Source organism: Asterias amurensis, chromosome 16 (assembly GCF_032118995.1).
Source record: "Asterias amurensis chromosome 16, ASM3211899v1".
Taxonomy (NCBI): domain Eukaryota; kingdom Metazoa; phylum Echinodermata; class Asteroidea; order Forcipulatida; family Asteriidae; genus Asterias; species Asterias amurensis.
In genome coordinates, this window is record NC_092663.1 from 4,515,394 (window position 1) to 4,539,654 (window position 24,261).

A 24,261-nucleotide genomic window follows, 5' to 3' on the forward strand; every position below is an offset into this window, starting at 1 on the left:
TTGGTATATGTCTAAGCTTTGGGGTGTATCGCGATGCTGAGTTACTTCCGTTTGAAATTAGCCAATACATAATTTTTTCTGAAAAACGAATTACAAGTAAAGTGATGTTATAAACTACCATTTCACCCAAAAGGATACAAATTAGACATAAGTACAATGTATGATCACAAAATTGTTGTATTCATAGCTTTATTTTTTTCCACATTAAACTGTGCATTACTTAATAATGCATTCGGCGACATCTGTAGCCTTGCTCAAGGCAGTCGCATTATTCGCTCCAAAAAGACGCCGCCGTAAACCCACCCGTATACCCTGTTCGTGGTGCGTGCGATCACACCGCATGACCCACCCGTATACACACTGTCAGATCGTACGAATACTGTTCACACAAGTCATCGCACTCGTACCACTAACCGCATGCGGAGGCCGTCAGGCCGACAGCCTTGTCGGGTCTGTATCTTCCGGGTTTAATGTGTTGTATTGAAAAAATTCCACTAGTGGAAAAAATTGGGGGGGCTCTCGGATATGCTAGTATGCAGCTCATGAATAAGTATATCGTTCGTCAGACCTATCAGACAACACAGGATGTGAGGCAAATGAATTGTTCATTTTGACGTCCAATCACACACGCCTATCATGCTCGCTGAGCGTCCGTGGTGGTGGTGTGTGATGGTAATGAGCTGACCGTGGGAACTCTTCGCTTGTTATAGTAATGAGGTCAGTGGCTTCAACACAGACCCTACAAGGCTGTCGGCCTGACGGCCTCCGCATGCGGATAGTGTATGGGGGCACCGTGTCGTGCGATGTTACGCAGAGTGAATACGGGTGGGTTTTATACAACGGCGGTCTTTTTTCGGAGTGAATAATTCGACTTCCTTGAGCAAGGCTATGACATCTGATACATTTTCACGTAGCGGGTCACATACCTCACCATGCATTGTCTTAAGTCATAGTTTGTTTCTCTTTGATCAGGTTTATTTCAGATTGTGGGGCGAACCTCCTATGCCTGAGACTAGCTGCGTGTGTGTTTTTAACAGCCAAGAATATCAACGTCATTGCATCAACATGTCAACAGTTACAAGGTAAGCCACAATGATCTCTCCCCTTGGTACAGCTATGGTGTATCTTGTGTTGGAGAGTGCTGTAACAGGCATTGTCTTAAAGGGAAGGTACACTATTGGTAATTGTCAAAGACCAGTGTTCTCACTTGATGTATCTCAAAATATGCATACATTAACAAACCTGTGAAAATTTGAGCTCAATTGGTCGTCAGAGTTGGGAGAAAATTATGAAAGAAAAAACACCCTTGTTGGACGAATGTGTGTGCTTTCAGATAGGAATAAAAGACTTCGCTAGCTAGAAGTCTTTTATTATTTTAGTGAGAAATTACCTCTATTCAAAATCTATACTTCAGAGGGAGCCATTTCTGACAATGTTTTATACAATCAACAGCTCTCCAATGCTCGTTACCAAGTCAGTTTTGAAGTAAATTTTTTGTTTTGAGTAATAACCAGACGTGTACCTCCCCTTTAAAGAGAGTGGACACTAGTGGTTATTACTCAAAACAAAAAATTGTTAGCATATAAACTTAGCTGGTAACAAGCAATAAAGAGCTGTTGATAGTAGAAAACATTGTGAGACACGGCTCCCTGTGAAGTACTGTAGTTTTTGAGAAAGGTAATTTCGAACTGAAATATTTAGTTGAATTTGAGAGCCCAGCTGAGATCTTGAAATCAAGCATTTGATAGCACAAAACTTGTGCGACAAGAGTGTTTTTCCTCCATCATTCTCTTGCAACTACATGTATGACGACCAATTAAGTTCAAATTTTCACAGGTTTGTTATTTTATGCATATGTTGAGATACACCAAGTGAGAAGACTGGTCTTTGACAATTACCAATAGTGTCCAGTGTCTTAAAGCATCTGAAGTCACACAGGTCTGCTCCCATAATGATTGCTTGGTTGTTAATGGATTTAGATTGCAATTTTGTGTCATCATTGCAATGTTTCTTTTGCTGTATATCATCACAAACCACTGAGATCTTGATGAAATGGCCGTATATAAAACTTGTTTGTATTGTATTTTTGAATTTAGTATTATTACTATTATTTTTATATTTTTTGTGAGGGGCGGGCTGATCAACATATGGGACATGTTGGAAGGTATAGAAAATTGACTGGGACTACTACTTTAGCTTATAGGATCGTTACTAACTGCACTACCGCGGAGTGAGTTCTTAATTTGGTTTCAACGTTTCGACTAGCTTGCTCTAGTCATCGTCAGTATTTTAGTTGATAGTAGGAGCGGTAGACTTTGCGTAATGTTCTGCGCATCGTACACGTATCGTTCCTTGCCTTCCACCTCAAGGGCCCCCCTTTCAAGTCTTGCCGGGGCACTATATGGATTTGGTTGTCAGTCTGTATTGGATTCCGTGGCTAGCTTTTCCCTTGAATAAACCAGTGGGGTTTCATTAAATTTAATCACTGTGCTAGCCAAGAAGAAAAGGAAGGAAAATTTGAGTTTTAGATGTTCAACTGAAATTTTCCTTCCTTATCTTCTTGGCTAGCACAGTGATTAAATTTAATTTTCTGAGAGTCCATCAAAAAATAAATGAAATGAAATGAAAGACATGATGCAAAATAAGAAGGCTAGATTTCACCAAAGTACTGTTTATTTTTAAACAGAGGCTCCACGGTCAAATTCAGTTTTTGACCCACTCATTCTCCAATACATTTAGAGTCCGTATAAATGCAATCAGAAAACAGCAAAAGATTATGGTTGTGCACAGTGACCCTTTACCGCAATGATTTTACCAGTAGAAGTAAGACATTTTCAAAATTTGTAACTTTCCCCAACCAGCCCACTTTCATGAGGTATCTAGCTGTTGGAATATGAGTGCATCACAAAACTCTATTTGACCATGAAACCTCTCATTAAAAGATGTTTATTTTACATGAATTAAATTATTTATAAAGAAATTTAGTTTTGCTTTTATGGTAATACTGTAGTACAAATTTAATATACAATAAACAAAGCTGCTGTCTGTTTGGTTACTGGAAGTATTGTCTGATTGAAGGAATGGGGTACTTTTTGTAAATTAACACAAAAACACAATGTCCACAGATGTACATTAAACTTACACAGTTTGAAGATAATGACAGTCGAAGGCTTACATGTACATGTACTGTTCAAATATTACTTGCTGAAGTGCTGTAGTAGGAGTAAACAACAATGTCACGAAAATACGTTTAACATGCTTAAATAAATTTTTTCATATTATGCTGTTATGACAAAACTACTAAAATTGCTTCTCTTCTCCTGCATTTAGGGGTATGAGAGGGGCACTTGGAGGTTAATGTTGTGTATAAAAAAGCCTTCGAAGCACTACAGTTGCCCAGGTTGTATAATGCACAGGGAGCTGAGAATAGTTAAAGGAATGTTATTGGCCCAATGATCAGGGCACTAATGTAAAGCGTATTGAGACGGTTATTGTGAAATAAGCTATATTACGTAGTTATTATTAAGTTATTATAAACTCTGTACAAGTGAGAGTTTTTTATTTTGCCAATGCCACAGTACAATTACGAATTTACAAACACTGTGTTCCCATTTGGAGGGTACGTAAAGCAGTTGTGTTGTGTATTGCACGTAAAACAACACAATTTATTGAAAAGGGAAGGGGTTTGCCCCGGTGTTCCTTGTTTGATTGGCAGCATATTGTGCCACAGCACCTTGGTGCTTTGTAAAGGAGTATACATGTAGATCTCATAAATCAAGCGTAGTCCCACATAACTTGCAGGAAAATGTACAGTGCATGTATGTTAAAGCACCTTTTAAACATCACTGAGTGACGGATGTGCCCGCTTTAAGAATCAACTATTATCATTGATTATTTTTATTATTCTATGGTCAATTGGAGTTCAGTATATTTGGACCTTGTCATTTCTTCTGTCACAGACAACCACTTCTCTAGCCTTTGTGATGGCGATTCCTAGCGGCCAGTTTAAATAGTTCGGTCCCTCTTTGGCTTCACCTAGTGTCATGAAAGGTTTTCCCCCTGGTGTGAATAGTTGCACCCGGTGGTTCAGCGGTTCCGAGACGGCCATGAACCCTTCGCAGTCGGTGGCGATTCCTGACGGGCCTCTGAGCTGTCCAAGCTCTGAGCCAGATGTCGCAATCATCCTCTTGAAGACCAATGTTTCTCCATCAAATATCTGAAAAGATTCGGGAAGTTGGCATATTTATTTTAAAGTGCACCATGCAAGGAGTTCCGAAGAGATACATCACTGCAGGTATAAACAAAACTGTTTGAACAGCTCTTTGTTCTAAATCTCAGCAAAGCAAGAGGCTCCAAAAACTTCAGAATTGGTCAGCTCGTCTGGTAGTACATGTACATGTGCCAAGAAATGTGATCATGTGACACCAATCCTGAAGAGTCTTCAGTGGCCACCAGTTGAGTCAAGATCTCAATTTAAGATCTTCCTATATGTTTCGCTGCCTCATTGCCTCAGCCCCTTTGTATCTCACCGACTAATTGTCAATCAAAGATCCTGTCAGAAATCTGCGTTCCTGTGTCCAAACTTCAAATTTTTCACATTCAAAGAACTAACTACTGTCTTTTATCGCAGCACCAAGGATGTGGAATCATCTTCCTCGGAACATCAGACAATCTACTTCATAAGCAAATTTCAAAACTTGAATCTCACCTTTTTTTTTTTGCTATGAGCAAGGAGTGTTGGAATAGCGACTTATAAATTTAATGATTGATTGATTGATTATTGATTGATTGATAGATTATTGATTGATCGATTGATCGATTGATAGGAGAAAACAGGTCAGACACACTGATGGTAATTTTACCTTGAAAATATCTCTAGAAAACACCGCATTGGCTACAGTCCTACAGGCCTGATACTTCACGGAGGCAATGGGGGCGATTGCCTCCATCCCCCTGGTCATTGCCTTGGTGCCCTTGAAATGCTCCTGTAGAAATATACAGTTTCCTCATAGGGTGCCCTTTGCTTAAGAGAACATGCCTTTGTGCCCTTGCCCTTTCAAAAATGAAGCATACAGGCCTGGTCCCTGGTCTAACACGTACAGTGGGAAACAGGTTGCCTAAACAACGCACCAAATGAATGTTGTACCTGTATTCTGTCGTTCTTGAAATCTGCTACTGCAATTTCACCATCTGGCATCAGCGCGACGTCACTCGGGTTGTCAAAGTTCCCTGGTTCCTTCCCACGATGTCCTATCCGTGCGATTTTTTTACAACCCCAATAGCCATTTAGCTGGTACCATTGTAATACATGCACCGAATGATTCTTTCTATCACAGACGTACAGACGCCCTGATGGGCTGCACACCATACCAGCAGGATCAAATTCCTCTTTTTTTGGTGGTCTAAAAACACTTAATAGGTTACGACCAAGCAGGTCCCAGTTCTGAAGCTCATTCTGATCTGGGTTACTGATTATTAGTGTTTCTCCAAAGCCTGTCATGCTTGTACACATCCCTGTTAAAGAATAAAAATAAGTTTTAGAAATGGTGATATAGAAAGATGTTTTTAAAATTGAAATTCACAATAATTTATTCAAAACTTGTAGGGGAATTGGCGGAAGCTTTCGATCCAAACCGGACCTTGTTCAGAGGCATAAACAAATACAAACAAAACACATCCATTTATAGCGCAAACAGGAGCGAAGGATTAAGGGAACATATCCAGACAAAGGTGCCAAAATAAGATTCTTGAACATACAAAACAAGTAGAGCTATGCGCTGATGTGTACATGTACAACGTCTTTGCACATAATCAGATAATATTTTGTGCACAAGATGCAACTTTTTTTTCAGAATTGAGGTAGAAATTTGTCATGCTACAAATTCTGATGCTGCCAAATAAACCTGAGCTGTATATATCACATACATGTATTTCAACGTAGGCCCTACATAAATGTACCTGTAATTCCTTGATTGAACGTCACTGCCTGTGAAACTTTCAGTTGAATACTCGTATTGTACTGCGGTGACGAAAACGAACAGATACTGATCTTATAAGAGTTCGCATTTGCTACAGCGAATTCTTCAGTGCTTAGTTGTGTGATACAGCATGGTGATGAGATGGCATTATAGGTTCCCACTGCCCCTGACTTCAAGCAGTAATGATTCAAACTGTCGGAGTGTTGGTCAGTTGTTGCTGGGCTAGCCTCCTGTACCGGACATGTCGATTGGACGGTTAGAACAGCGGAGTTTTGGCTCACTTGACCCCATGACCTAATGTTCTCAACAATACCCTTGAAGCTGTCATCGTTGAAACATAACTTCTTCGAAGTGATTTGAAACTCATGGTTCAAGTCCTTAGATCTTGATTGAGCGCTTTGACACAACCTGGTCAATACCTCACAAGAAGGTTTGGCGTCCTGCTGTTGTCTTGTAATATCCCTCATTAGCTCTCCATAGAATTTACTGTGGTCCTCTTTTTTCCTACTATACTCGTCTTCATTAGCAGTTAACAATGTCAAGTTTTGCTCGCAGCGTTTAGTCACTTCTTGAAGAAGATATTCCTTCTGCTTTTGGGCTGTTTTGACTATCTCATCATACTCCCTGAGGATGGTTTTAAGTGTGTCTTCCCGCTTTACAGTAACATCGTGGCGTTCTCCTCGAATGGCATCAATTATGTCATTGAATACTTGCCCTGACTTATGGACACCTAGAGCGAGGGCTTTAACTGTCGACAGAAGATGCTGGATTTCATGCTGAGAGGAATCTGCAGCTCCAGCGATGTCTCTTTGCTGAACATTCTCAACTTCCTTGGCACTAGTTGATTCCTAATTGATTGTAAGAAGCAAAGAGTTATTACTATTATTATTCTTTGTTCGTAAGCAAGTCACCAGACACACAAGGCCTGAAGGCCACTTGAAGGGCACTTTAAGGTGTGGGCTACAAATCAACTGTTTTCTCCCGGGGAGAGGTTGCCATCTACTCCTGTAGCTGAAACAGGGTTACCCCCTTTACAGTCCATACGGATGTGGGCTTGGGTATCACCCATCAGCAGCCTGGCTGGTAGAGCAGAAAGTACTATCTCCCCCAAATTTATGAACCAATTATGGTTAAGTGTCTAGCTTTAGGACACAGAATTCACAACCGGGACTCGAACCCACTCTACGCTGATCAGAAATACCAGAGCTTGAATCCGGTGCTCTTAATGAACCACTTTTATATATATAAGAACTAACAGTACTCTGTCCTTTTAAAGACACGTTTAAAAATGTGATTCTGTCTAACCATGGAGGAAGGAAGAGAAGGAGTACGAACGACGAGACTAACCGCAGAGTAACACAAGAAAACCATGACAATGCCCCTGCCTGACCAGTGGGAAAAGATAGGAGACCTCCAGCAGGGTGGCCGATTAAATTAACGAGCGGGATTAGATCTCTTTGTACAGAAGGAGTGGTATTGTACCACCACTCTGTACCATGTTGCCTGCTGTAAAGATGAATCATTGGAGACAAGAATTGGGAAAATACACAGTTTTCCCATGCGCAGTGTGTTTTCTTTGTCTTTCATGGATGCGCACATGGTAGAAACGATTGCGTTTTTTGTTTCCGGTTCTTTTGTTTTTTTCACACAAAAAACGGAGTTGTAGAAGGTTGTGATTGCTTTCTTCATTTACCATTTGTGGTGTTTTCATAGCATATTTTTTACATTTTTTTCGAATTTCCTGTCACTAGCGGTGCATCAAAATTTGGGTATTTATAAGCACACGAGGTTGGTTTGTATTCAATTGTGTTTTTCCTTTTGGTGGGCGACAAACTCACAGATGCCAGGTCGCCCATTGTTAGTATAAGGTACATGTATGTGGGTTATTACCAGGTGTCGGTAAACGACCGCGGTACCACGGGTTCGGCTTTTCAAAGTCCCTTTGTTCGAACTCCTTCCTTCCTTCCTTCCTCCATGGTCCAACTTACCTTGGTGTTGGATCGAACAGCTTGCTTGTTTTTATAAGTTTCAAAATCCTCCATCATGTGCCTCAGTTCAAAGTTTGTTGTCAGCTTGTCCACTCCGTCTTTCGGAGGCACAGTTTTGCCTCTACAGGTTGGACATATTATCAATTTATCTTCCACATTTTTTGCCAGAGCTTTCTTGTTTACAATAAGCAAATCTATAAGGCAAGACAAGCAAAATGTGTGACCGCAAGCTAGGAGCTTCGGAAGGCGATCTGTGTCGTTATACTTTTCAAAGCAAATTTTGCAACAAAACATGTCCAATGAGTCCAGACGAGAATCACAACCCTCTGCCATGTTTGATGTTTCTACCTGAAATATTCAACATATTTTAAGCCAAAATCAACACTAGAAATTTACTTCTTACATTATAAAAACAAAGTCCTAAATGCTTAATGCCATCAAATTATGTTTAAAACCTAACTCTGTCGGTGCAATTTGCAGTGTTGTGATTTATTTTATGTAACAAAAATAGTAGTAATCAATTTGTTAAAGCGCTTTTATTACAGCCAGAAGGGCAGATCAAATATGTCAAAGCGCTTCTGCAAGGCGTGCAAGGCTATCATTGGCTAAGAGCTGTGTGTACATGTAGGTACTGTAGATGTATGCACCATTTTCAAATATGGCGGTCGATGACGCTTTATAGTGCAATCCATCTACATGTATACACAATTTATATTTATTGACCAAACCAACACGGACGAGCCACCAACTACAGAAAAAGAATAATACAAAAAATTAAAAATATTCATATAGACTATAAAAAATAATATGTATGTACAAATTTAACAATTAAAAAAGAAAACATCTTCGGAAAGAAAATTTAAGCAGAAAATTGAGAAATAAATAAGTTAATGGGAAGGTACACCTTTGGTAATTGTCAAAGACCAGTGTTCTCACTTGGTGTATCTCAACATATGCATATAATGACAAATCTGTGCAAAGTTGAGCTCGATCAGTCGTCAAAGTTACGAGATAATAATGAAAGAAAAAACACCCTTGTTACACGAAGTTGTATGCTTTCAGATGCTTGATTTAGAGTTATCAAAATCTAGTTCTTAGGTCTCAGAATCAAATTCGTGGAAAATTACTTCTTTCTCGAAGACTACGTTACTTCAGACATGTCAGGGGGACCGTTACCCACAATGTTTTATAATATATATGTTTTATAATAAAGCTCTCCCCTACTCGTTACCAAGTAAGTAATTAGCAAAAGTGTCCACTGCCTTTAAGATCTCAGTTACATTAATGTTAGTTTCAATGCTACATGTACATGTACATGCTCTCGTGAAATATTACCACTCGCCACTTACAGCTCATGTACTATCATGACTGTACATACAGTACATAATTTGACTTTTATAAACAGTCAATATTACTTAAAGGCAGTGGACACTATTGGTAATTACTAAAAATAATTAATGGCATAAAACCTTTCTTGGTACTGAGAAATGGGGAGAGGTTGATAGTATAAAACATTGTGAGAAACGGCTCCCTCTGAAGTAATGTAGTTTTCGAGAAAGAAGTAATTTTCCATGCACTATTAAAACTGGATTTAAAGCTTTTACTTTGGATAAATACATCTCCATCACCAATGATTCCACTGTTAATTTTCATACAAAATGGGACTCTTTCAAACTATTGGTTCAAGGTTAACATCGTATTTTGTAGTTTGTTTATTTCTTTGGTGTTAATGTTACGTATTTTCAGCGTGTTTGTATATGAGGAGTGGTCTTAAGTGTGAATAAAAAAATTCCTGCGTGAAAAAAAGAAAGAATTCCATGAATTTGATTTTGAGACCTCAGTTTTAGAATTTGAGGTCTTGAAATCAAGCATCTGAAAGCACACAACTTCGTGTGACAAGGGTGTATTTTCTTTCATTATTATCTCGCAACTTGAAGGACTGATTGAGCTCAAATTTTCACAGGTTTGTTATTTTATGCTCATGTTGAGATATACCAAATGTGAAGACTAGTCTTTGACAATAGTGTCCAGTGTCTTTAAAAACTACAACCCCCAAATATATTTAGAGCGAGTGTAAGTTGAGCTTTCGTTTGCTGTGACATTCAATAGGAGGTGCTATTGAAATATTTTTAGAAAAACACAGTTGAACATGTTCTTTTTTTGGTTTTGTTTTTAAATTAATCTGTGCACCAGGTTTAAAAGTTTGTATTGATGACATTGTCGTACAAGTTCATGTTAACATACGTACGTTACTATCAATGATCCTAACATGATACTATTCATATTACATAAAGTGCAGATTTTAGGCATACTGAAAGGCAGAATCCATCACGAACTTACCCAACAACTCAGTGCAAATTACGATTACTGAAGGCTGGACCATTGGCCAACAAGGTCATTATCACAAAAACAGGAAACGATCATGACATATGCACAGTCATGTCTTAAATTTACTACATGTGTGTGCTGTGGTGTGTGAGTACGTTCTCGTTGTAAGATGGAAAATCACACAGACTGGGTAACCCTGACCTCTGTACATTCAGGCATTGTCATGATTGTGCTCGCAGACTGCACACAGTTCAAAAGCATAATCAGTGGTATTCCGCCTACGTACATAGAGCAAAGGGTAAAGTCTCATACATATTATAATGTATTCAGTGATGTGATCATGTGATTGATGAGTTCAGTTACCTCATGGTAAAAAGGATTTCTGTATCAATACCTGTTCTGTTTTTACCTGGAATAGCCAGGGCCCAATTTCATGGAGCTGTTTAAGCACAACAATTTGCTTAGCATGAAATTTGTGCCTCGATAAGAAACAGGATTTACTAACCAAATTTCAATGTGATTTTCAGGATAAGCAAACAACAACTGAACACCAGTATCAAGCAATATGCAACAAATGAAAATTTGGTTGGTAAACCTGTTTTTATCAAGGCAGGAATTTCCTGCTGAGCAAATTGTTGTGCTTAGCAGCTTTAAATTGTGCCCTGTTCCTTTGTGTTTAGCTTTTGCTCATTCCTTTTAAAATAAACTATTCAATTAACTCCTTTAATTTAAAGGCAGTGGACACTATTGGTATAATTACACAAAATAGTTGTTTGCATAAAAACTTAATCGGTAACAAGCAATGGGGAGAGGTTGATAGTTGTGAAAAACAGCTCCCTCGGAAGTCACGTAGTTTGTGAGAATTTTTTTTTCCACAAACTTGATTTTGAGACCTCAGAATTAGATTTTGAGGTCCAAAAATTAAGCATCTGAAAGCACACACCTTTGTGTGACAAGATTTTTTTTTCCCTTCCATTTTATATTGAACCTCGATGACCAATTGAGCTCAAATTTTCACAGGTTTGGTATGTTGAGATACACCAAGTGAGGAGACTGGACTGTGACAGTTACTAAAGGTGTCCAGTGTCTTTAACACTGTTTATAAGTTGGTTGTTAGCATTTATCACTAGTCATGCTGGTTGTTAGCAGTGAATGTTGCTTACACAACTAGCGCAGAAACTGTGCGCTTGCCCTGCTAGCTGAGAATGCTGACCGTAAGCGCATTATTCGGCGATAAGCAAAGCCATGAAATAGGGCCCTAATCTTTTGGGCCAACTGTCCTGATCCCTTCTACTTCTTCCAGCCCCAGGGTGTACACCCAACAGTGCCCAAAGTTTGTTCCAACATGGAGTCCTTGTTTGAATAGTAACAATATTTGGTTTTTATATACGTGTAGCGCTTTATACATTACATCATGTCTCAAAACGCTTTCAACATTATTATCCTGATCTCTGAGCAATTTTATTCCTTAAACCATCTCAGCTCCTGGGGAGTATACAGCCTATGTCGCCAAGTATTTAGCGCACTAAGCTATATCAATCACAAGAACCATCTCTGCCCTTGCAGGTACCCATTTACCCCTGGGTGGAGAGAATTATAGTAAAGTGTCTTGCTCAGGGACACAAGTGTCACGACCGGGATTCGAATCCACACTCTGCTGAACAGAAGCACCAGAGCTTGAGTTCGGTGCTCTTATTATCCGCTCGGCCATGACACCCCTATATTATTCTTATTTTTTACTTGTCCCAAACAGAGCTTGATTTATCATCGGTGCGGATCTTGGATAGTGACGCCTTTGACCCTCTGGCCACTCTGACCAACCTGACTAGACTGAATCTATACAGAACAAGGATATCCGAACAAGTGACCATCAAAATTATAAGGTTTGATACATTTCTAATAGATGTTAAATTTGCATCGGGGAAAAGAATATTATTAATATTTGGTTTTTACCCATATACACCAATGTGTGTAGCACTGTATACTCAATACTTTCCCGAGTCCTGTGAAAAAAAATAAAACAAAAATAAAAAATCACAGGCATTTTACTCGGGTTGGATTCCAACCCACGACCTTTGCAATTCTAGAGCAGTGTCATACCAACTAGACCACCAAGATTGCCCGGTAGCTAGAGGCAGTTGGTATGTAGCCCCCCCCCCCAAAAAAAAAAACACTGTGTCTGGGGTCTTGATTTCACTTATTTCTTAAAACACAATACAAACGGCCATATTATAAAGCGCCTTTTCGACAAGCAAGTTTGTCTATAAAGTTAGCAAACCAATTGAACAATCCTACAACATATTACAATTTGATTAAGAAAAGTTTGAAGAGGTTTCTTGAACACTGGCAATGGGTTACAATTTGCAGTTTAGTGCAATATACATGTAGATGAAAGTCCATGGTGACAAGATGAGAGTGTTGCGATGGTTGAGTGATCAGTTAGGTGTGTGTGGTGTCGAAAGCTGATCGCAAGCTTGAGCGAGGCGGTTGGTAGAGAGCAAGGCAAGATTATTAGTAGCCCGTTAATATTCCTAGAAGGCATTGACCACAGTTACTAAAACTGTGAAAGTTACTCTCTCCCTGACCGGAAGCCAATGTAACCGATGAAAGCAGCCAGGGTGTCCCTTACAACCAGCTTATCACAGCCAACTCAACTACAAATAATTCCCAGTACCCCAAATCTTTGAGTTTTACAGGTTTTTCTTTGACCTTACTGAGAGTTGCAATATTAGGGGTCAACATTAAGTGGATTTTCATGACAGTAGCAGGGCTAGTAATCCATAATTTTTAGTAGCCCAGATGAGAGTTCGGTAGCCCTAAAAATCACACTAGGTCTGAGGTCACTGCATAAATTGGTCACCGAAAGTATTTAATTTTACAGTTCCATAAGCACAGTTTTTTGCATTTTTTTTCCACTAGTCCGCCGGCTAACAAACTGTAAAAAATGAGTTGCCCTGTTGTTAACCTGGTAGTCCTGCGCTAGCAGGCTAGTGGCAGTTTCGACCCCGGGATCATTCACTATTTTACACCCTGGAACCACTGGAACCAACCCAAGGCCAGTGATCCTGACCAACACGCCTACTTCTGGGTCTGATTTCACAAAGCAATCAAATTAATCGCAAGACTTATTTTTAGTATCACCATAGTGATTTATGTTGTGACATCACACTTTACTTAGTAAAACTCTGCTTGATTTGCAGTTAAACGAACACGTTGCCTTGGATCGGTCGAGTTGGTCTTTGAAAAGTGTTTGTAACCGTTTGTTATGCATGCATTAATGGTTGGAAAGATGTTTTAAAAGAAGAATTTGCATGTTTTTCCTTTTACCTCGTCGGCTAACACGGTCGGCCATTTATGGGAGTCAAATATTTGACTCCCATAAATGGCCGACCGTGTTAGTTCGCATAGTAAAAAGAAAACCATGCAATTTCGAGGCAAATTTGTGTGGATCATTGTATTCTACTTTTAAAACATCTTTCCAACCACATGCATTTTATTTAAAAAAAACGGTTTCAAACGCTGTTTATAGACTAACTCGTCCGAACCAAGGCAACGTGTTCCTTTAAGATCAATCTTAGGTCTTTGCGAAATTAGCCTCTGGTGTTAAATAGCTGAAATGCTAAAGAGCAGAGAGAAAGTCCTAATTGTTGTTTGCCTTTCTTAAGATATACTTGTTAGATTTTTGTATGCTAGTAACACTGTTTCCTAATATAAAATTTTATGAACAAGAACCTGTGAAATTGTGCATGTGTTGTAAGTAAACTTACAGGCAGTTACATCCTAAACCACATAATAACATTTCCATGACCAATTGATCAGATTAAGAAAGACCTGTTGAATCTAAACAAATGTTGTTTGTTTGTAGAAATTCACCAAAGCTGGAATATATCAATTTAGATGCTGTACAAACCATACAGAATTACGACAATGTGGCTGCAGAGCTCGCAAAATGCAGGTAAGTGCATGTAGGTGACAGGGCTTGAATTTTTGGGAAATCCGCAACAATAATGATAATAACAATAAGGGATTTTTCAATAGTGCTTTATCACAGCCTGAAGGGTGTATCAAAGCACTTCCGACATTAGAAAAACATAGGTCTATGGCTAACCATTCACATCCAATATTATGTCAATACCTTGTAGAATTGACAGATACTATCAGATATATCGAGCGTATTTTTTGAATAACAATTATATCAGTACAAACCACAAGGGAAACTGACTGGGTAAATTTTGAAATGATTTTTGGGGTTGAACAAAGAATTGACCAGAGTGGGATTCGAACCAACGACCTCCGGATTAACGTGCCGGCGCTCTACCAACTGAGCTATCTAGCCCTTTATTGGCGGTGTCCCTATTTTGTCAATAATATTTTGAATAATAATTATAGTACAAGTATGTATTTTGTAAGGCGCCAAAATCTACCAAAAGGTGCTCAAGTCGCACAAGAGTGAATCCACACACAGTAAAGAAAGAGGTAAATCAGACGAAGAACAATTACAGCCAAGCCATATTAAACAACCTAGTTTTCAAACTAACTAAGTATAAACGCTAGGAATATTACGAATTTGAAGTGGTATTATGTCAATCCAGAGAGTCAGTCCAGCATAAGAAAATGACATCGTTCAAAGGTTAGCAGGGGTTTCTTGTTCATGAGTAGTCCACATCCTAGCCTTGCTCAAGGCAGTCGCATTATTCGCTCCGAAAAGACGCAGCTGTAAACCCACCCGCCGTATACCCTGTGCATGGTGTGTGCGATCACACCGAATTACCCACCCGTATACACACTGTCACATCGCACGAATACTGTTCACACAAGTCATCGCACTCGTACACCACTAACCGCATGCGGAGGCCGTCAGGCCGACAGCCTTGTCGGGTCTGTATCTTCCCGTTTTAATGTGTTGTATTGAAAAAATTCCAATAGTGGACGAAATTGGGGGGGCTTTAGGATATGCTAGTATGCAGCTCATGAATATGTATATCGTTCGTCAGACCTATCAGACAACACAGGATGTGAGACAAATGAATTATTCATTTTGACGTCCAATCACGCACTTCCCTTATCACGACCTTTGGACCCTATCATGTGTCCGTGGTGGTGGTGTGTGAGGTAAACATGTCTCGTCTTTCGCGGGCATTATGGTAATGAGCTGACCGTGGGAACTCTTCGCTTATTATAGTAATGAGGTCAGTGGCTTCAACACAGATCCTACAAGGCTGTCGGCCTGACGGCCTCCGCATGGGATGCGGATAGTGTACGAGGGCATCGTGTCGTGTGATGTTACGCACAGTGAATACGGGTGGGTTTTACGCACAGTGAATACGGGTGGGTTTTTATACAGTGGCGGTCTATTTTCGGAGTGAATAATTCGACTGCCTTGAGCAAGGCTATCCACATCCCTGGCAATTCTTTGCTTTTAAAGGCAGTGGACACTATTGGTAATTACTCAAAATATTTATTAGCATAAAACCCTTTACTTGGTAACGCGTAATTGGGAGAGGTAGATCGTATAAATCATTGTGAGAAACGGCTCCCTCTGAAGTGACATAGTTTTCAAGAAAGAAGTAATTTTCCACGAGATTGATTTCTAGACCTCAGATTTAGAATTTGAGGTCTCGAAATCAACCATCTAAAAGCACACAACTTCGTGTGACAAAGGGTGTTTTTCTTTTATTATTATCTCGCAACTTCGACGACCAATTGAGCTCAAATTTTCACAGGTTTGTTATGTTATGCTTTAAATTGAGATACACCAAGTGAGAAGCCTGGTCTTTGACAATTACCAACAGTGTCCAGTGTCTTTAAGATATTATACAAAAATTTCAAGGCCAGATGCTTCCAGAGGCACCATTTATAAATGAGGGGTACATTGAGTGGTGCTGTTTAGACCACTCTGTTGGTGTTCAGACACTTTGAACTTTGTACAAACACTGCTTTTTCTCTTTTTCTTCTTCATTTTTTCACCAGTCTTCTCACTATGACTAGAGCAAGCTAGTCAAATTGTTGAGACCAAATAAGAACTCATTCTGCGGTAGTGAAGTTAAAGCCATTGGACACTTTCAGAAAAGAAACAAAAATAAATGTTCACAGATTTACAACTAACTTCAAGGGTATACAGAAGATAGTGGTGAAAGACTTCTCTTGAAATATTATTCAATGAAATGCTTTACTTTTTGAGAAAACACTTAAACAATTATCAATTTTCGATGTTGAGAATTACGGATTTATTTTAAACACATGTCATGACACAGCGAAACGTGCGGAAACACGGGTGGGTTTTCCCGTTATTTTATCCCGACTCCAATGACCGATTGAGCCTAAACTTTCACAGGTTTGTTGTTTTATATATAACTTGTAATACACAAAGTGTTGGCCTTGGATAATACTGTTTACCGAAAGTTTCCAGTGGCTTTAAAGGCAGTGGACACTATTGGTCATTACTCAAAATAATTATTAGCATAAAACCTTACTTGGTAACGAGTAATAGGGAGAGGTTGATTGTATAAAACATTGTAAGAAACAGCTCCCTCTGAAGCGATGTAGTTTTCGAGAAAGAAGTTATTTTCCACGAATTTGATTTCGAGACCTCAGAGTAGAACTTGAGGTCTCTAAAAACAAGCATCTGAAAGCACACACGGTCGTGTGACAAGGGTGTTTTTTTTCTTCCATTATTATCTCGCAACTTCGACGACCGATTGAGCTCAAATTTCCACAGCTTTGTTATTTTATGCATATGTTGAGACACACCAAGTGAGAAGACTGGTCTTTGACAATTACCAATAGTGTCCAGTGTCTTAAATAACGATCCAGTAAAAAGCTTCCGCCAGGTAGTAGTTAAAAAGCAGGACAGTTCTTTTCAGAACAGAGAAGTCCCCGCGAACTCAAAAAATCTACTCCGCGGTAGTAGAATATCAAGCAAGACGGTTCTCAAAAAAAAAAATCTACCTGGCAAGTACGTAGACACACACATAGTATTACTGCAAACCAAATAATATACTTTTCATCCTGTTTTTTTTTGTTTCATATAGGAATTTACTAAGTGTGAATCTATGGCGAGCAAGGACTTTGACATTAACTGGTCTGAGCATTTTGGCAAAGGGATGCAAAGATATGTTGGAGATTGACCTAGGATGGTGGTAAGAAAATACTTTTGCTGAAAACAATTTGTTACTTTTTCCTTTAACATGCTTTTGTTTTTTTCCTATCACATATTCGTGACTTTGACTTTATTTTAAAGGATTTGGGTACTTTTTAAAAATGTCCATAGATTTACATTAAACTTACAGGGTTTGATAATGACAGTGGAAAGCTTCCCTTCAAATAATACTTACTGAGGTGCTGTACTTTTTGAGAAATGAGTAAAACATAAATGAAAATCTATTTTGTAAATGCTCAAAATAATTTGGGTCTAATGAGTCACTATAGTCTAGTGATCGCGTGCGCGTGTTTTGCGGGAACTAGTACCCGAGCGGGCACTACTCTCTGAAAATAGTGCCTGGTTTCAACGCCCTCTCTTGACTTGAACAGTGAACAACAACTACAAAACTTCCTTTCTTTTACAGATTTCTGTTCTTATTTGACATTTAAGACCGAGCTGTGTTATAAAACACATATTGACTGGCATAATTCGGTAACTAGTGTACGTCTATTCCCCCTCGGGCCTGTGAGTGACCAGAAGAGCTACCCTTTTCCTTTGGCCTCGGGAAACAGGTCGCTCTTCTGGTCACTCAAAGTCCCTCGGGGGAATAGACGTACACTAGTTACCGAATTATGCCAGTCAATATGTGTATAATAAGGTCCACTGCCTAAAACGTCCTTTTTGTCTGATCTCACACCTGTTATCTCCTTTTTCTAAAACAGTGGATTGAATCTAACCAATCACAAACCATTTGACTGCCCCACGACACACCACACTGTTTTAAAATGTTATCTTTGGGTGGCATGGTTTGCTTGTGCGTAAAGTGCTCGCCTCTCAACAAGGTGACCCTGGTTCGATTCCTGGCCGGGGCCATATGTGAGTTCAGTTGTGCGTTGGTTCTCTGCTGTGCCACGAGGGTTTTCCAAACCATACGGTTTTCCTCCCTCGGGAAAAAAAATCAAACACTTTCGATCTTTGGCTGTGCTCCATGGTCATAATGGGTTGATGTGGCTGGCTGCCAAAGGGGCCCTTGCATGCCAGCTTCTCGAACACGTTGTAGCCGCGTCCTTCGCAATTCAGGTCTTAGCTGCGAGTAAGGATGATTAGCCCCCCAAATTATTAATATTAACCTTCTAAAAATTATATCTTTGGTTTACAGCGTTTGGTTGAGATCTGATGGCAGCAACTACCACATTGAAAACTTTGTACAGTCCTGCAAGAAACTACGCAAACTCTACCTAACTGCACTCAGGTATAATATGATTGATAAAAGATCAGGATTTATGTTATGTATTCTATTTGTATTGAGGCTCTATTTTTGCTTATATAACTGACATACAGATCCTTGTCATTTGATTGGTGGAACTTACTTCACGTGACATTCACTATTTATCCCATCCGCACCGGCGATCAAAAAGACCTATTCGCCCATGGGGAATAGCATTTCCCATTCAACAGTTAGGATCATCCTTGTTCCCAATGTTTTTGAGCAGTACAGCGCCGCAAAGGAGCACCTGTGCAAAAGGTTGTAGATCCGATTTGTGCATTGCGGCCGGGGCTATATGATTTGTGTGATTTTTCATAATAAAATACTTTATCAAATGACAAGGATTTATTTGTCTGTTATATAAAACAAATATTGTATACTATTCTGAGCATTTTCACTGGAACTCTCCCCCTGTCTTCCTAAGTATTTCTCCAGCCATGCCTCGTTTTTGTCTTATTCATTGTTTTCCCGATGCGTCCAAATGTAAACCAAATATATCTTGAGAAATCGAATAAGAAAACGATAGAGCTTTCTCTTTGATATTCAGCATTTAGATTATTTGACACCAATAGTAGGCCTGTAGGTCAGGATCACTGGCCATGGGAAAGTAAAACTGACCAAGTTTATCTTGAGAAATCCAATAAGAAACAGTTAGAGCTTTCTCTCTGCTCTTCAGAGTTTTTGGTGATTTGAAACCAGCAAGTAGGCCTGCATGTAAGGATCACTGACCTTGGGGAAGTGGGTTCCGGAGTAAATATTTATAATCACATTTACTTTACTAAACATGCTAAACAGCAAATAAAAGACACAGTAAAATCTGTTTCCTTGTTTATCATCTTTTCTGTAGGGCCTGAGGTAAACTTTTTTATAGAAAGTGCGCTTTATAAAGTTGTATTATTGATATTATTGGTATAATTCAGATATTTTATCTAATGGGAAATTCAAGTAACGTTGTGTATCCACTGCTTCTAATCCACTCTTCTACCTGCCTGTACAGTATATGGGGTTGTAATCTTGTCATTTAGCATTGGGAGAAAGACTCTGCCTGACTCAAAACCTCAGGCCATCAACTATTTTGTGCACTTACACGATCAGCAGCCGATTTCACGAAACTTTACGCAACTGCGTTAGTCCACTTACACAACGTTTATGATGTAACTGTAAGTTGCGCCATAAACGTTGCGCAAATGTACTTACACAGTTGTGGATAGTTTCATGAAATCAGCCACAAGCCTATTTGCTTCATTTTTGCATGGACACCAACGCATTTTCTCCTTATTAGAGGGAACCGGATGAGCAAATTGTAAATTTCGACTGGAGCATTTCAAGGGCACCACGGTAATGACCAGGGGGGACTGAGGCAAACAGCTTTGTTGCCTCTGTGAAGTATCAGGCCTAGCTGTACCATTGTGTGTAGGTGTTTTGGTTGATAGCAGATAGTTCTATTATCTCAGGGTACATTATGGTTTTGAGAGTTAAACCTTTTTTATTGGTATCTGTGTTTCAGGAGTGTGTCAGACAGTGACTTGTACGCTATAGCTGCCAATCTACCAGATCTTGAACAGTTAGACATCCTAGGTACATTAGCCGTCGGTCCGATGAGTGTGCAGAGGTAGGATTTCTTAAACAGTCTTCATAACAAGAAAGTTGCATAATAGAATTTCCTTGTTTAGTACATTGAATTACTGGGGTCATTAACTTTCTGCCGGCCTGATACTTCACAGAGGCAATGAAGGCGATTGCCTCCCTGCCCCCTGGTCATTGTCTTGGTGCCCTTGGTGAAACACTCCATAATTTCAACATACATGTAGGGTGCTCTTTACCAAGGAAAATATACCTTGGTGCCCCTGCCCTTTCAAGAGCGAAGCACAGTATTACTAGCTGAGCAGATTGAATCTGCCTGGGGCACTCGGAATGCCCTACTGGTTTTTGCATGATCTAATTAATTGAGTCCAATTTAATGTTTTGGGGGAAAAGAACTACATGGAGATAACAGGTGTGAGTTGTCAAAACAAAATGATGTTTTATTCTAGCCTCTTCTTTGTTAGTTCTTTGGAATAACAAGTCTCTAACCTCACGTTAAATTGGTGTTAAATGTCATTTTATTTGATACTTTTTCAGACTTGAAGACACTGGACATCATTGGTTATTGTCATAATAATAATAATAAAATAATAATAATAATAATAATAATAATAATAGACCGATTTTATATAGCGCTTTTTACACCCAAGGGGTGTCTCAATATGTCTTCTCGCTTTGTGTATCTCAACATACGTACACAATAAAAAACCTGTGAAAATTTAAACTCAATTGGTCATTGATGTTGCGAGATAATAATGGAACAAAAAAACCCTTGTTACGCAAAGTTGTGTGCTTTTTGATGTTTGTTTTTGAGACCTAAATATCTAATACTGATGTCTAAAAATCAAATTCAAGTATTTTAGTGAGAATTAACTTCTTTCTCGAAAACGACATTACTTCAGAGGGAGCCGTTTCTCACAATGTTTTATACTATCACCAGCTAAGATTTTATGCAATAACCAATAGCATCCAGTGCATTTAAGAGCTCTTTTTAAAGTTCAATCATTCTTCGCTCCGAGTGAAACTGATCCAGTTTTTTTTCCAATTTTTGTCCGCAGAGTTTTAGAAAGTTGTCCGAAGCTACGTCTGTTTGATCTGTCCTTCTGTAACGGGGTTCCAGAGGACGCTGTGAGAGTATGGAGAGAAACATACCCCAATGTGTCAATCAAAAGGAGCTTTGTTTCATCCTGATCAATGTACATGTAAGAAAGAGCAGAAGAAAGGTCATCAAAGGTAAATGTCAACTCATTATTGTATCTTCGCTGTGCAAACCCCCAAGCAATGACGTAGAATGAGTAAAAATGCAAAATATCCCCCCACCTCCCACCAGGCAAATAAAAAACTTACCCATAAAAACTGGTTTAACTGCAGAGTTACCCCCTATTCCTTTATTTGGTGATGCCTTGGTTTATGCACTAGGCTTTGTTTTAGAACAGTCAACTCACTTGTAGAGCTATAGCATGTTGTGGCCGAGTTCAAGTTGTACTGGTGATGTGGGTTCGAATCTCGGTACTTTTTGTACAACTCAAAACACAAACGTCGACAGGTTTATTAATCGTACACGGTTGAAAGATTATGATGGTAGGAAGCTTCTCTAAAAATATTACTTGCCGAGGTGCTGTAGTATTTTGAGAAATGAGTAAAACATTTTTCTGATAATTGTTTAAAGACACTGGGCACTATTGGTAATTGTGAACAGGTGAAAGACCAGTCTTCTCACTTGGTGTACATCTCAACATATGCAGAAAATAACAAACCTGTGTAAATTTGAGCCCAATCGGTCGTCGAAGTTGTGTGTTTTCACTCTAAATCTGTAACTTCAGAGGGAGCCGTTTTTCACAATGTTTTATACTATCAACAGCTCTCCCTTACTCGTTACCAAGTAAGTTTTTATGCTAAAAACTATTTTTGAGTAATTACCAATAGTGTCCACTGCCTAAAATTAAAAACCTCAAACTTGTCTACTTGTTTTCTCAGTGCACTGAAATCATTTGTGAGATTGGCCTTCACATGCAAGCCTATGAATTCAGCAAGCACCCAAACCAACCAGCGGAAGCCGAGAACAGATGATCCTAACCAGCGTGCCAACCCATACAAACCTACAAAGCGCTGGGGAGCAGTCACCAATGCCTGAGATGACATCCGCTAATGTGACCCGATCTCCCAGTGATCTCTCAGATTGGAATGGAGGTATACAGTCCCATCGGAGATCATCAACTGGCGAAGCTTCTGTAGCCTAATCTGGGCCCAATTTCATGGCTCTGCATACCTTAAGCAAAGAAACGGCGCTTATCGAAAACGCGGAATTTGTCACTTACCTCAAGTGTATTTCACAGGTTAGCAGGGAATTTTGGCTTGTGTGCGTGCGTACTCCATGTTACTAGGCATTCTGTATCGACAAATACACAACTAGCACAGAGATTCGGCGCTTGCTTATAAGCGGAAATGGTGATCGTAAGCGCAGAATTCAGCGGTAAGCAGAGCCATGAAATTGGGCCCTGATGACACCACAAGTACAACAAGAAGCCATCTCCGGACTGCAGAAGGTCTCGTCTTCAATCCAAACAAAAATCTCAAAGAGAGATGGACATAATCGGACCCCCATCATGGGACTAGTCATCAGGAGGGGCTTACAATCCTCTGGCCCCCCCTCCCCCTCCTCCTCCACCACCCTTCGGTAACATTCTTCATGTGGGTCAACCATGCTCTGCATTAGACAAGACAGTCAGCATTCAAGCAAGCTCAAGTTAACCTTGAGAAGTTAATGTTGGGTTAGTGCTTATAATAGCACAAATCGGTTTTCTAATAGGGCTTTAACACACCTGCAGGGTGTCTATTACTTAGGGTCCATGGGCCTTTTCATTCATTCATTAAAGGAACACGTTGCCTTGGATCGGTCGAGTTGGTCTTTGAAAAGCATTTTGTAACCGTTTGTTATAAAATGCATATGGTTAGAAAGATGTTGTAAAAGTAAAATACAATAATCTACACAAATATGCCTCGAAATTGCCTCGAAATTGCGTCGTCCAATAACACGGTCGGCCATTTATGGGAGTCAAAATTTTTACTCCCATAAATGGCCAACAGTGATAGTTCGTGACGTAAAAAGAAAACCATGCAATTTTGAGTGATACTTGTGTGGATCATAATATTCTACTTTTAAAACATCTTTCTACCATATGCATTTCGTAACAAACGGTTTCAAACGCTTTTTATAGACCAACTCGTCCGATCCAAGGCAACGTGTTCCTTTAAAGGATTTGGGTACTTCTTGTAACACAAAACACAATGTCTACAAATTTACATTAAACTTACACCGTTTGAAGATAATGATAGTAGAAAACATACCTTAAAATATAAGTTGCTGAGGTGCTGTAGTTTTTGAGAAATGAGTAAAACAATGTCATGAAAATAAGTTTTTACATGCTAAAACAATTACAGTTAAGTGTCTTGCTCAGGGACACAAGTGAACTGAATTCGAGACCTCTCAGCTGAGGTTTTGAATTTAAGGCATTTGAAAGCACATAAGGGTGTTTTTTCTTCCATTATTTTCTCTTAACTTCAATGACTTTTTATTTTGAGTCAAATTTTCACAGATTTGTTATTTTATGCGTATGTTGGGGTACACCAAGTGGGAAGGTGTCCAGTAACCGATTTCACAAAACGCAGGATAAATACTATCTCCAGTTAGGACAAGTAACCCATCATAACTTAGGATGGGTTCAATGCGTCTAACGTCTTCATATTTGCAACCGAACTTGTCCTAAGTCCTAAGATTAATCTTAAGTTAGGAAGGGAGTTTGAGTAAATCGACGGCAGTGCTTTTAAAGGAAAGGTACACGTTTGATAATAATTTAAAACAAATATTAACTTAACAACTGACTTGGTGATAATGAGCATTGGAGAGCTGTTGATAGTATAACACATTGTGGGAAACGACTCCCTCCGAAGTAACGTAGTTTTTGAGAAAGAGGT

The 24,261-nt window shown here is 39.3% G+C and overlaps 2 protein-coding genes across 3 annotated transcripts in view; one reads left to right on the forward strand and one right to left on the reverse strand.

Annotated features, from left to right (window-relative positions):
* Positions 1-23,198, forward strand: part of LOC139949028 (F-box/LRR-repeat protein 4-like) — a 48,166-nt gene extending 24,968 nt beyond the window's left edge. For both annotated transcript variants that reach the window (XM_071947427.1, XM_071947426.1), the window contains exons 10-17: positions 973-1,082; positions 12,048-12,177; positions 14,160-14,249; positions 17,326-17,433; positions 18,595-18,687; positions 20,210-20,314; positions 21,345-21,519; positions 22,264-23,198. In XM_071947427.1, the coding sequence (XP_071803528.1) occupies positions 973-1,082; positions 12,048-12,177; positions 14,160-14,249; positions 17,326-17,433; positions 18,595-18,687; positions 20,210-20,314; positions 21,345-21,477 (769 nt within the window). In that variant the 3' untranslated portion in view covers positions 21,478-21,519; positions 22,264-23,198. The remainder of the gene's footprint in view (positions 1-972; positions 1,083-12,047; positions 12,178-14,159; positions 14,250-17,325; positions 17,434-18,594; positions 18,688-20,209; positions 20,315-21,344; positions 21,520-22,263) is intronic.
* On the reverse strand, positions 2,600-10,437 carry LOC139949027 (uncharacterized). The gene is made up of 5 exons (XM_071947425.1): positions 10,307-10,437; positions 7,967-8,314; positions 5,959-6,826; positions 5,147-5,514; positions 2,600-4,216 (listed from the first exon to the last, which is right to left on the reverse strand). Exons 2-5 carry the CDS (start codon positions 8,297-8,299, stop codon positions 3,923-3,925), a joined length of 1,863 nt encoding a protein of 620 aa, XP_071803526.1. The 5' UTR covers positions 8,300-8,314; positions 10,307-10,437; the 3' UTR covers positions 2,600-3,922.
* Positions 23,199-24,261: the final 1,063 nt, after the last annotated feature.